The sequence below is a fragment of the Lathyrus oleraceus genome, unplaced genomic scaffold, assembly GCF_024323335.1.
Source record: "Lathyrus oleraceus cultivar Zhongwan6 unplaced genomic scaffold, CAAS_Psat_ZW6_1.0 chrUn0599, whole genome shotgun sequence".
Taxonomy (NCBI): domain Eukaryota; kingdom Viridiplantae; phylum Streptophyta; class Magnoliopsida; order Fabales; family Fabaceae; genus Lathyrus; species Lathyrus oleraceus.
In genome coordinates this window covers 20,132-33,474 of record NW_026112990.1, presented here as the reverse complement: position 1 = coordinate 33,474, position 13,343 = coordinate 20,132, and the positions used below count along the sequence as shown (strand labels likewise).

Below are 13,343 nucleotides of genomic sequence, written 5' to 3'. Positions count from 1 at the left end.
AAGAAGGTCTTGAATCTTACTTTCTTGTTGTAAAATCTTTCGACTCTCTCCTTTTGTCTTCTTATTAGGTCTAGCGCGCGCAGCCTTTCTTCGTCTAAATCAACTAGTTCGTCCATCATCATACTCCAATATGTATCTGATGGGATTTCATGATGCCTTTGCACTCTGACTGACTGCAGATATATTTCGACTGGCAAAACTGCATCGTGTCCGTAAGTCAACTTGAATGGAGTCGAATTCGTTGCCTCTTTGGGGGACGTTCGACAAGCCCACAAGGCTTGATCCAAAGTCTTATGCCAATTTCTAGGCTTTTTCCCCACATGCTTCTTAATCAAGTTTATCACTACCTTGTTGGCTGCTTCAACTTGCCCATTTGCTTGAGCGTAGTAAGGTGTCGAAGTAAGGAGCTTAAAACCTGTTTCTTGTGCAAACTTCTGCATGTTTTTACCGGTGAACACAGATCCTTGATCTGTTGTTATTGTCTCAGGTATCCCAAATCTGTAGATTATGTATTTTTGGATAAAGTCTATGACTGCTTCTTGATCCACATTCGCCAATGGTATGGCTTCGGTCCATTTTGTGAAATAGTCTATCCCAACCAAAATGTACCTTTGCCCTTTTGAGGAAGCTGGTCGAATCTCCCCGATCAAGTCCAACGCCCATCCTCTGAATGGCCAAGGTTTTATAATTGAGTGCAACTCACTTGCAGGGACATGAGGTATGCCTGCATGTACTTGACATTCCTGACAACCTTTTGCGAATTCGACACAATCTTTCAGCATTGTTGGCCAATACATTCCTTGTCGAAATAAAAGCCACTTCATTTTGTGACCTGCTTGGTGCGCGCCACACGCTCCACTGTGTACATTCGACAAGGCTATGTAGGCTTCGTCCTCACTCAGGCATTTCAACAAAACTCCTTCTGCAGTCTTTTTGAACAATTCATTTCCCAAAAGTACGTAACTCAAAGCTCTGTATTTTACCTTTCTTTCCGCTTTCTGATTTGGGTTTTGTAGATAATCCTTGACAGGCTTTCTCCAGTCTGTTATTCCTGAATCATCTATGTTGAATATCTCGAAGTTTTCTTCGTCACCGTATCCTAATCTTATTGACTCTAGATCTGATGGGGACAACTTGGTGGACACGACTCTTCCTCTGACTTCAATGGCTTCTTCTAACTTTTCCTTCGACACTTTGTATCCGGACGCTAGTTGAGCAAGATCATTCGCTTCTTGATTCTTCAACCCGGGAATGTGCCTGAAGACGACGTTGTCGAATGCTTTGAGAAGTCTATTGGCTATTACAAAGTACATGATTAAATTTTCTTTCACGCACTTATACTCTTTCGTCAACTGCTTTATTACCAGTTCGGAATCACCCATTATTTCGACTCTCGTTGCCCCCAATTTCAACAAGATTTCAAGTCCAGCGATCAAAGCTTCGTATTCTGCTTCATTATTTGAACACAGACTTTCAACTTTGTACTTGAATTTTGTTGGAATTTTTTCAGGAGAAATAATCAACATCCCAACGCCCGTTCCGTTTTTATGACTGGAACCGTCGAAGTACAGTTTCCAAGGTTCCAGTTCGACGTATTCCACGTCTTCGTTTATAGAGTGGTCCGCTATGAAATCAGCGACCACTTGTCCTTTCACTGCTTTTAAAGGCAGATATTTCAAGGAGTATTCTGTTAAAGCTAAAGCCCACTTTCCAATTCGACTATGTAAAATAGATTTAGATAACATATACTTTATTACGTCGAAATGGGAAGAAATATATACATCGACAGGTTTTATATAATGCTTTAGTTTGATACAAGAGAAATATACACACAGGCATAACTTTTCTATAATGCTATATCTAGTTTCGGCATCGTTCAGGACTCTACTGAGATAATAAATGGCCCTTTCGACGCCATTCTCATCTTCTTGACACAACATACTTCCTAATGTTTTGTCTGATGCCGAAATGTACAATCTCATATTTCTTTTTCTGCAAGGAGACATCAGGATTGGGGGATTAGCCAGGTACTCCTTGATTTTGTCGAAAGCCGCTTGCTGTTCTTGCCCCCATGCGAAGTCTTCTTTCTTTAGTCGAAGTAGAGGAGAGAAAGCTTGTGTCTTCCCACTGAGGTTGGAGATGAATCTTCTGAGAAAGTTGATTTTCCCTAGCAGAGACTGCAACCCCTTTTTGGTTGATGGTGCTTTCGCTTCCATTATGGCCTTGGCTTTATTTTCGTTTATTTCGATCCCCTTCTTATGGACCACAAAGCCTAAGAAATCACCCGCCTGCACACCAAAAGCACATTTAAGTGGGTTCATTTTCAAACCAAACTTCCTCATCCTTTCAAAGGATTGTCGAAGATGATCTATATGATTTTTTCCTGAAACAGACTTAATCACAATGTCGTCAATATACATTTGCATGAAAGTTTCGATGAAATCATGAAAGATGGAATTCATGGCACGTTGGTAAGTCGCTCCAGCATTCTTTAAACCAAAAGGCATTACTACCCATTCGTACGTTCCTATGGCTCCAGGACAACGGAAAGCCGTTTTAGGAACGTCTTCTTCAGCGGTAAAAATTTGGTTATAGCCAGAGTATCCGTCTAGCATACTTAAGTACTCATGGCCGGCTGCAGAATCTATGAGCATTTCTGCCACTGGCATAGGATATTCATCCTTTGGGGTAGCCGAGTTTAAGTCTCGAAAATCAATACATACCCTAAGTTTGCCATTTTTCTTAATTACTGGAACAATATTTGCAATCCATTCGACATACCTGGTTGTGCGGATGAACTTGCATCTTAGAAGTCTTTCGACCTCTTCTTTTATTTTCGACAGGATTTCTGGTGCGAAGCGTCTCGGAGTCTGCTTTACTGGCTTCTTCCCTTCCATTATTGGCAACTGCATTTCGACCAGACTTCTGTCAAGACCAGGCATTTCGTCATAATCCCATGCGAAGCAATCTTTGAATTCTTTCAGCAACTGGACTATTTCGACCTTGAACTGGGGGTCCATTTTTGCGCTTATGTACGTTGGTCTATGTTCTTCCCCCGCTCCTATGTTTATCTCTTCTAAAGGATCCTGCGTCACCATCTTCTCGTTAGTTGACACTGGATCTTTTTCGAACCCCAGAGGTTCGTCGTCGTGTAGGTTATTCGTGTAACGGCGGGCGGGTAAGCGCTCCGGCGTGTTAAATGGCGTCAAGCTTTTGGTGTTGCCATCCGCCCATTTGGTTGGTGACATGATCTTCCGCAACGTCTTCTTGAGGACATTGTTTGTTGGAGTTCTCTTGGTTGGCTTCGACAGCCATATTTTTTACCTCAGCCTCAAGGGCCTCTTTTAGTTTGTTTTCGGCCATGTAAGCCGTAATCTTTTCGATCGCTGATTGTTCACTCGTCATCGTCAAATTCACTACCCCATCCCGTCGGCGCTATATGAGTGGTTCCCCATATGTAAGTTTCGCCAATCACTTCTTTATCCCACTGGAAACCATGCGTTGGATGTAGGTACATGGAGCAATAGGCATTGTCTGTCGTCTTCAAGTCGAATTCTGCCGGGCTGCAGGGAGGTATATGAGCCAGGTTTTTGTCGAAGCTTTGGCTGTTGACAGTGTTTACCTCGGTCATGAAGTAGCTTTGGTCAGCCTCGATGTTTTCGACGATTCCATCTGGCCTCCATATGGCTATCCGCTGGTGCATTGAAGAGGGTACAACTCCTACGCCGTGAATCCATTCCCTACCAAGCAGCAGGTTGTAGTTGGCTTTCGAAGCGATGACTATGAACATTGTAGGTCTTGTTATGGTTTCTACAGTTAAGTTCACTTGGATGACTCCCATAGTTGTCCCTATCTTCCCTTCGTAATTCGACAGCACCATGTTGTGAGGCTTCGCGTCCGAATCGTCTTTTCCAATCTTCTTCAGCATGTAGTGGGGCATCAAATTCACTGCCGCTCCCCCGTCCACCAGTATCTTATTCACGCCGACATTTTCCACCTTTCCTTTTATAAACAGAGGTTTCAAATGCGCTTTCATGGAGTCGTCTGGTCTTTCGAAAAAAGCGTTCTGCTCTTCGACGCATCCGTTGTTCATCACATAGTAGCAGACGGGCTTGTGTGCCATTGTTTCTTCCTCCATTTCATCTCCTTCATCCTCAATTTCCATGACTCTATCATAGTCTCTAGGGAGAACAGAGACCACGTTGCAAATCACGTTGAAGGATGCCTCTGAGTCAGAGTTACCGCTCCAATAATAGTCGCTCCCGATTGGAATGAAAATTTTGAACTAATGTGTGACGCGAGTGACTATGCTGTTGGAGCGGTACTTGGCCAAAGAAAAGACAAAACTTTTCATGCGATACATTATGCGAGTAAGGTTCTTAACGAGGCTCAAATAAATTATGCCACAACGGAAAAAGAACTACTCGCAATAGTGTATGCGCTAGAAAAGTTTAGGTCTTATCTTATAGGGTCTAAAGTCGTTGTGTATACCGACCACGCGGCGATTAAGTATCTGCTAACCAAGCCGGATTCGAAGCAAAGGCTCATCCGTTGGATCCTCTTGTTACAAGAATTCGATGTCGAAATCAAAGACAAGAAGGGGTCGGAAAACTTGGTAGCGGATCATTTATCCCGTTTAGTGAATGTCGAGGTTACCGCATCTGAAAAGGAAATCCGGGAAGAATTTCCTGATGAAAAACTGTTTAAGGTTCAAGTTAGGCCGTGGTTTGCAGACTTTGCAAACCACAAGGCTAGTGGTTTTGTGCCCGCCGACCTAACTTCGAACCAAAAGAGGAAGTTCCTTTCGGATGCAAAGTATTATGTTTGGGATGACCCATACTTGTTTAAGTTGGGTAGCGATAACCTGTTAAGGAGATGCGTAACTGGTGATGAAGCCCGGAGCATCCTTTGGCATTGTCACAACTCGCCTTATGGCGGACATTATAATGGGGTTAGAACGGCCACTAAAATTCTTCAATCGGGATTTTATTGGCCAACTATTTTCAAAGACGCACATATCCATGCGCAAAGTTGTGACAGCTGCCAAAGAAGCGGTGGGATAGGTAAGAGAGATGAGATGCCTCTCCAAAATATCCAAGAAGTGGAAGTGTTTGATTGTTGGGGCATAGATTTCGTAGGACCTTTCCCACCCTCTTATGGGAATGAGTACATGCTTGTTGCTGTTGATTATGTCTCTAAGTGGGTTGAGGCGATTGCCTCACCTCGGGCGGATGCCAAAACGGTGATAAATTTTTTAAAGAAAAACATATTTTCCCGTTTTGGAACCCCCCGAGTGTTGATAAGTGACGGAGGGTCACACTTTTGCAATGCACCTTTGGAAACAATTCTAAAGCATTATGGTGTATCGCATAGGGTGACAACTCCGTACCACCCTCAGGCTAACGGGCAAGCGGAGGTCTCTAGTCGAGAGATTAAGAGAATCCTAGAAAAAACCGTGTCTAATTCTAAAAAAGAGTGGTCCCAAAAATTGGACGAAGCATTATGGGCCTACCGTACGGCCTTTAAAGCTCCAATTGGCCTAACTCCCTTTCAATTGGTATTTGGTAAAACTTGCCATTTGCCGGTTGAATTGGAACACAAGGCCTTGTGGGCCCTAAAGTTTTTAAATTTTGAACATGAGTTGGCCGGTAACAAAAGGAAAGTACAACTACTTGAGTTGGAGGAGATGCGCAATGCCGCATACCACTCAAGTTGGTTGTACAAGGAAAAAGCAAAGAAGTATCACGACAAGAAGATCCGTAACAAAGAATTTGTGCCCGGACAATTGGTCCTATTGTTCAACTCCCGGTTGAAATTGTTTCCCGGGAAGTTGAAATCAAAATGGTCCGGGCCATTTCGGGTGAAAGAAGTAAAAGAGTACGGGGCCATTGTCATTGAAGACATGGACAAGAAAGATAGTTGGACCGTGAATGGCCAACGATTGAAGGTGTATCTCGGCGGTCATGTGGATCGCGAGAGTTGTGCTCAGCCGCTCGATGCTCCTCTGTGAGCATCGCACCGTCGAGCTTAGCCGACGTTAAACAAGCGCTAGTTGGGAGGCACCCCAACATTGTAAGTATTTACTGCTTTATGTTTTATGTTGTATGGAGTATATTGTGCTAAACCCATGCTGGATGACTTGCAAGTGCTGCATTTGCCAATGCACTTGCTGTCATGCTCGCTTGCAGCTCGCTAGGCGAGGCAGTAGCGAGCATGCTCGCTAGCTGCTCGCTAGGCGAGGCAGCAGCGAGCGCTGCAGTACTGTTTACTATTTAAATCTCAGCAGGGCCATTTTGCCCCAAACCTTCAAAAAAAAATTCTGAACGGCTCTGCTGAGGATTTTGTGCTAGGCTTCTCAAACTCTCTCATTTGCATCCTTATTACCGACACTTGCTCGTTTCGGTCGATTGCGAACTCTTCGCACTTCACATTTCCGAATCCGTGTACCTAAGGTTTGCCCTACTACATTTTTCTTTTTGTTTGAACTCTTAATTTCCAAATGTGAATGGCAAATAGGATGAGTGTGGTATGGGAACATTGAGGTTGCATGTGGTATTTTGGAGTTTGCAAATTTTTGGAGATTTAGGTTTTCAAATTGGGGATTTAGTGTTACTTTAGGTTTTGCATGCAATTAGGCAATCCCCAATAGCATAGAACGATTAATTTTCATGAGAAATCATTAGGTTCTGATGTGGGAACCATTAGAGTACGGGTATTGGGGGAAACATCTTTGAAAATGCAGAAAACCCCAAAACCCGTAAGGTTCGCTAGCACTCGCTAGGCGAACCTGGGGCGAGCGTTCGCTGCCACTTCGCTAGGCGAAGCAGCAGCGAGCAAGGCAGTATTTTAAATTATACTTTGTTGGCTAATCTGTTGTTTGGTGTGTGCTGTTTCTTCGTATATTTTGCAGATGGAGTCTAGGTCTGGAGCTGGTAAGAAAAGAAAGGGAGCAGCTACTTCCCGGACCGTGCCTATTCAATTCGATACCGACAAGTTTGTCGGTCCAAAACAGGTTGCACGGTACATCGCTCTGGAGAAGCGAAAGATACTTCCAGAGAAGCGATTTCTGATCAACCCACAGGGCACTTACAGAACTTTCGCCGGGTTGATAGACGCCAAGAAGTGGGATAGGTTGATAAGTCCCATAGAGCATTACGACATTGCGACAGTGCGGGAGTTTTATGCTAACGCACTGCCCGACGACGACGAGCCCTTTACTTGGGTTTCTAGAGTTGCCAGACGTGCAATTCCATTCGACCGGGATGCTATCAACCGAATCCTAGGGGAACCGCTCCAGCTGGGAGCTGACCAGAGAGACCAATACCACACCGACCTCAGGCTTCACCGAGATGTCCCTGCCATTACCGCCGACCTGCTTTTACCTGGGAAATCGGTTGAGCCGAACCCATCTGGGGTTCCAGTGAGGTATCACCGGGAGGACATGACTCCCATGGCTCAGCTGATACTGCTCTTGGTTTTGACCAACATCCAGCCTAAATCACACACCTCTACTGTGCCGATCCCAGTGGCACATTTGGTCCATTCCATCCTCACAAATGTTGAGATAGATGTGGCGAGGATAATCGCCAATGAGCTGAAGACGGTGGTCGAGAGCGGGCTTAAGTCGGGGGCTCGTGTTAATTGTCCCCTGGCTTTCCCGTGTTTGATTATGAGCTTATGTGTTCAGGCAAGGGTGAGACTTCCGTCTCGTGGGCAGGTGAGGATCCCGGCACCTATCGATGATAGGTATGTGGCTAAGTATTGTAGACCTGTTCGCTGTGAATTTTGGCGAACAACCTCTGGTTTACCAAAACTTGTAGAATTGGGTCACTTGCAGGATCAACCACACAAATCCTAGGACATGTGCAAATCTAGATGGTCTTGAAGATGCCTAGACTCACTTTCATGTATTTCATTTCTGTTCTCTAAGTGTTTTACGTCGAAATATGTTGATTACAATGTTAAGTGGATGTAAATTTAACAAGATAAAGTAAATGGCGGAAAATAACTGACGAAATGTAAAGTGTCGAAAAGGATAAAGTGCAGAAAGATAAATGACTGGAAAACATAAAAGAGATTTGTAAAGAACTTTGAACTTTATAAAATAAACTTTGAAGGAATTGGTGTTTGTTTACACATACATTTTCCAAATATGACTCTTTTCTCTCACACGGGTACTTTGAGTGTTTTCAGGAATTTTGTATAAGTAATTCTTCACACCCTTTTTTAGATAATAACTACCCTATATATACACAAATAACATAACTGTTATTAACGACTAAATCCTAAAACTATGACACATGGCTCTCCTCCTTTCGCCAGATGCTTCCACGCGTCTTCTGCCAAACGTCACAACCTTTTAAATTCAAATTTACTTTTAAGTCGAAATGACGTCTTCCTTCAGGATTTTTGTCGAATTATCAACATACTGCAATGTTCTCCCTATCTGTCAAAAGTGCTTTTCCTAGGTGCAAACATCTTTGTCGAAATGACGAAACTTCCATTTTGTCGAAGTGTCGAACCATACTTATTAATCAAATCGTTTCAACCCATGTCATCATTTGTCGAAAAAATCATTTCTTACACCAAATCTCATGGCGTCGAAAACGCACGTATACAAGTTGCCCCCCAGCAAAGACGTTTCGACCGTTGTTCTGGAGAAACAGTCATTTGTTGTCAATCAGTGTTTTGATGCCATGTCATTTAATCTTCATTAAATGCAAGTCTGATAATCTCAATTCCCAATGCAGGTTCATCATTACACTTTCTCCACAATGTCACGTCTAGCCCACGTTCACAATCTACTTCCATCATTTCCTCACATCATGGTTTCTTTTCAACTTCCACCTCTTTATCATTTCCATCAGAAATGGCCACGTGTCCCACTAACACCATTACCATCTAAAACGTTTCAACATCTTCTTCCTATAAATACCCATAAACCTTTTCTTTAAACCCTTTTACGTTTCAGATTTCCTTCTTTCATACCCATTTCTCAAGCTTTTCACATTTTCTGAGAAATCTTCTTCAGTTTTTTCCAGCAATGGCGCCTCAAAAACCCTTAAGCAGTAAACACTCCAAGAAGAAACAAGACTCATCTTTTCCTCCTGTGCATGATTTAAAAGGGCCAATGACCATTGGAAATCAACAGTATGTTCCGGAACCTCCAAATGAAAAGGAAAAAGACTGCATCTATAAATCTCAGGTACTAATCCCTGTTCTTATTTCTGGAAATTATCACGCTATGTTAGGTCCCCTTCCAAATCCAGAGATTAAACCAGAGCGTTTAAGAGAATTTTTTCCATCTTACTTTCACACAAAACCCATAGGCGCTGGAAGAAAACCTCAGCCTAAAGAGAAAGTTGTAGAACAAAAAGATTCATCGAGTTCGACGGATATTGGAGAGTTGGACTTAACCTATTTGAATTTTCCCAGGATATTTAGAACCTGCCCATGGTCGAAAGATCCTTCTGACTACGTATCTTGGTTAGATAAAGTCAAAAAAGTTAAAGGGTCTTTTTGGAAAGAAGTAGGCATTTTCGACCTTATCCAGTTGTCGAGAGTAGGACCCAATATCTGCCCAAATATGCTTTTGGCTTCTCTCTACTTTTGGGATAGTACTTACAACACCTTTCACCTTCCTTGTGGGATGGTTACGCCTACCCTTTTCGACGCAGCAGCCATTGTTGGTCTTCACCCCAATGGTATAGATTTCGACCCTACTGTCTTAAGTGAAGATACCATTGCTTTCGAGACTAGCCTTGCACCCTACTCCTTATTCATGTCCTATTACCATGATAAGAGTACCACTGAAGTTTTAGATGTCGAACATATAGCCTTTTTGACACTATGGCTGTCCAAATATGTGTTCTGTTCTCGCTCTCTTCAAGTTGCCAAGAGATTTATCACCATAGCCAATCAGCTTCATGCAGGCACGAAACTATGTTTGAGCGAAATGATTCTGGCGAATCTCTATGAATCTCTGAGCGAGAGCGTACATTTCTTAAAGAACACCAAATCCCAAGGGAAAATCAACTTATCAGGACCTTTTTGGCTCTTGCAACTATGGCTCAATGCCACCTTTGAAGCTAGTCTTCCTGTAGCACCAGAAATAGATGAAGAAGAAGTAAACAATAGGACTGTCGAATGGCCAAGATTAGTGCTACTAACGCCAACTGATGAAGGAATCAGCCTTCGACAAGCTTTTAAAAGCTATGTTATGATGTTTGCTAAAAGTCATCAATTTACTTCGACCATGGCACCTTTTGCTGATAGAAAAATCGGACCTAAGTGGTTTACCCAACAACTGCCCTTGGAGATGCAAAAGGACGAAAACACATTTCTGAATGTTTGGGAATCGTTCTTGACCCCTAGGCTCCTTTTTTCTTATCGTAACACCACTAAAAACCAAATTGCTTTGATAGTTTATCAACCCAACCTTGTTTCTAGACAATTTGGTCTAATCCAAATCAAACCTCAACCTATATTCCCCAAAAAGGGGTCCATCATCTTTTATAACTCCCTTCACACTGAAGACGAAGGCAAAGAGCTGTCGAAGAAACTAGCTGATGCTTCTCTCGACATTCGACCAGTTATTTTTCGACCATCATTCTTATGCACTCCTGAGTTTGATGAATGGTGGAAGGATTATTATTCCAACAAATTTTTTGACGTAGCTGCTTTTGCTACACATTTGACAAATGCTTTCGCTTTTGTGCAGGATCGGACCAAAAAAGGTATTCCACGACATATTAAGGAAATACAGAAATTTCAAAAATATTTTGAAACTGCGTATAGACCTGATGATCTTAGTCGAACCATATGCGAAGCAGCGGCCGAATTAAAACGTAAATTGACAGAGAAGTTTAAAAAACTGTCATTGCCTTCCAATCTTTCACCAGAGGCGCGCTATGACCTGGCTTTCAATTGTCATCCACCAAAGTTTCCTCCTTTGCCAACTGCTGACTTTGGGGTGGCGTTTGGTTTTCCACTTCCAGACTGGTTCCTTTGTGGGGATTTTATGAAAATTCTTCGTCAAAAGTATCAAAAACCTGCTGAGCGTGTGGTTCCGACTAAGTATCATCTGGGCGAATATCCAGGACACCTTCATATTGGAATAGAACACGTTCGCGTGGAAGATACCATTCTTGAAGGTGTTCACAGAAAAATATGATTTTTCTTTCTGTTATTCTAACTGTCTTATCATGTATCTCTTATATTTGTTTCTGAATTTTCTTTCTTTCCTTAGCCGTGAAGATCCCTGCTAAGAAAGCTGCTGTCGAAGCGTCGCCCAGTACTGCTAAGAAGCCTTCGACAAAGGTACAACACTTTTTTTCTTATTATTTTCCTTCCATTATTCAAAACTAACTGGCTTTGGCCTGTATGACTAGGTAAGTCGAAAACCCTCAACAATCCAAAAGAAGAAGAGTGAAGAGGAGAGAAAAGAGGATAAAGTCCCTAGTGAAGAGTCTGGTGATGAATCTCCAGAGTTAATCCCTCCCCCTCAGAAGAAAAAGAAACTCACGAAGGTCTCTTCCCAAAGGTCCATTGTTAACCCAATCAGGAAGGATTCTGCCAGTACTTCTCCTGCCAAGCCTCAGTCGAAAGATATGGGGAGTGGGAAATCCGGTTTTAATACTGAAATTCCTGAGGTAATTTTTTTTATTTCGACAGCATATGTTTACCTTTCCTACATCTTTTCTTCTAAATCTTAGAATTTATTTTTAGGAACAAGTGGCTGTCGAAAAAACGCCTGAGAAAATTTTGGAGGAAACAGCCCCAGAGGAAGATGTCCCCACAAGTGACCATGATATGCAAACCGTAGAAGAATTCGACACTACAGTGGGTGACGCCTCTGAAGATGAATCTCCTCCTCATCCAGGATTGCATGTTGCACCTCAGGGTGATGATATTGAAATGGAGGTTGTAGTCGAAGATGATCCTGAAGATGGAGCTGCCAGAGATGGGGACAACCAGTCGAAACGAACAGAGGTTGAGCGTATTTCGACGCGAAACACTCCACCTGCTTCTGACCGGGCCCAAGGGAGTGGCAAATCAACTGGTTCGACCAGTTTCTCTCGCGAGGAGCTTGAAAATCTCAAAGTGCAAAGACCTTTGGAGTATCTGAAAGCCATGCTTAGCACCCGTTTTAATTTTCAGGATTCTTCGCAGAGTAGTTCGACCACTTCTGGGGCAACTTCTGAAGCACCATCACTTGGCAGCCTCCTGACCAAGATCAAAACGAAAATCCTTGATGTCGATTTGTTTAAAGTCTTGGAAGAGAATTCCCTTGCTCAAATTGGTCTTAAGAAAATCTTGAAGCAAGTGAATGTTTTGGAAACTTCTGCTGAGATTGGAAGTTTCGTGATGGAGTTGATGACTCTCATTGACTTGGCCACTGCAGATCTCCATCGTCAAAGGGATCTTACCGCTCAAATCTCCTCCAAGTCTGAAACTCAAACTGCTGAATGGGATGCCGTTTCGACTTCGACTGACAAAGTTTCAAAATTGCAAAAGCTCTCTGAAACGTATGTTGAAGAAGTTGCTGCTTGCAATGACAATATTCAAAAATGGAAAACACAGATAGCAGCACTTCAAGAAAAGATCTCTCAAGAGGAGAAACGTAAGGCATCCATTCAGCAACCCAAGCAGAGCGAGATTGACGAAGAATTGAGGGTGGGTATTCGACATGCAGAGAAAGCCCATCAACTTAGTCAGGAGATTGAGACTCTCTCTACTCACAAAAGTCTTTGTGATCATCGACTCCAACTCCAGAGGCAGAAGTTCGCCACTTTGAAGGAAACTTTTGCCAATTTTAATTTTTAGTCGAATTTATTTAGCAACTCTCAGCCCTTTGAGGCTTTCTTTGTAATAACTTTTGAATGCCATTTTTATTTGGCCCATCTTATCACAATTATGTTTTGCACTTATTCTGTTACTACTTTTACTTCCTGCAATATAGGCTTATATTTTTTCAAATACTTGCCATTTATTCTTAGGATTCTCTTATCCTTCTCTATTTCTTCTATTTCATACGCGCCGTTTGAAAATGTTCTCAAGACCTGGAAAGGTCCCTCCCATTTAGGAGACCACTTTCCCATTAATTTATCCTTTCGATCCATAGGAAGGATTACTTTCCACACAAGATCACCTATTAAGAAGGTCTTGAATCTTACTTTCTTGTTGTAAAATCTTTCGACTCTCTCCTTTTGTCTTCTTATTAGGTCTAGCGCGCGCAGCCTTTCTTCGTCTAAATCAACTAGTTCGTCCATCATCATACTCCAATATGTATCTGATGGGATTTCATGATGCCTTTGCACTCTGACTGACTGCAGATATATTTC

General features: G+C 42.6%; 1 protein-coding gene across 1 annotated transcript; it reads left to right on the top strand.

Moving 5' to 3' along the window:
* The first annotated feature begins 10,318 nt into the window (after nt 1-10,318).
* On the top strand, nt 10,319-12,902 carry LOC127114574 (uncharacterized). Its single transcript, XM_051046630.1, has 4 exons — nt 10,319-10,736; nt 11,249-11,319; nt 11,391-11,651; nt 11,728-12,902. Exons 1-4 carry the CDS (start codon nt 10,319-10,321, stop codon nt 12,823-12,825), a joined length of 1,848 nt encoding a protein of 615 aa, XP_050902587.1. The 3' UTR covers nt 12,826-12,902.
* Nucleotides 12,903-13,343: the final 441 nt, after the last annotated feature.

Coding starts and splice junctions, on each gene's coding strand:
- LOC127114574 (XM_051046630.1), top strand. CDS start 10,319: ATGCAAAAGGACGAAAACACATTTCTGAATGTTTGGGAATCGTTCTTG. Junction 11,320..11,390: donor CTAAGAAGCCTTCGACAAAG/GTACAACACTTT, acceptor CTGTATGACTAG/GTAAGTCGAAAACCCTCAAC. Junction 11,652..11,727: donor TTAATACTGAAATTCCTGAG/GTAATTTTTTTT, acceptor ATTTATTTTTAG/GAACAAGTGGCTGTCGAAAA.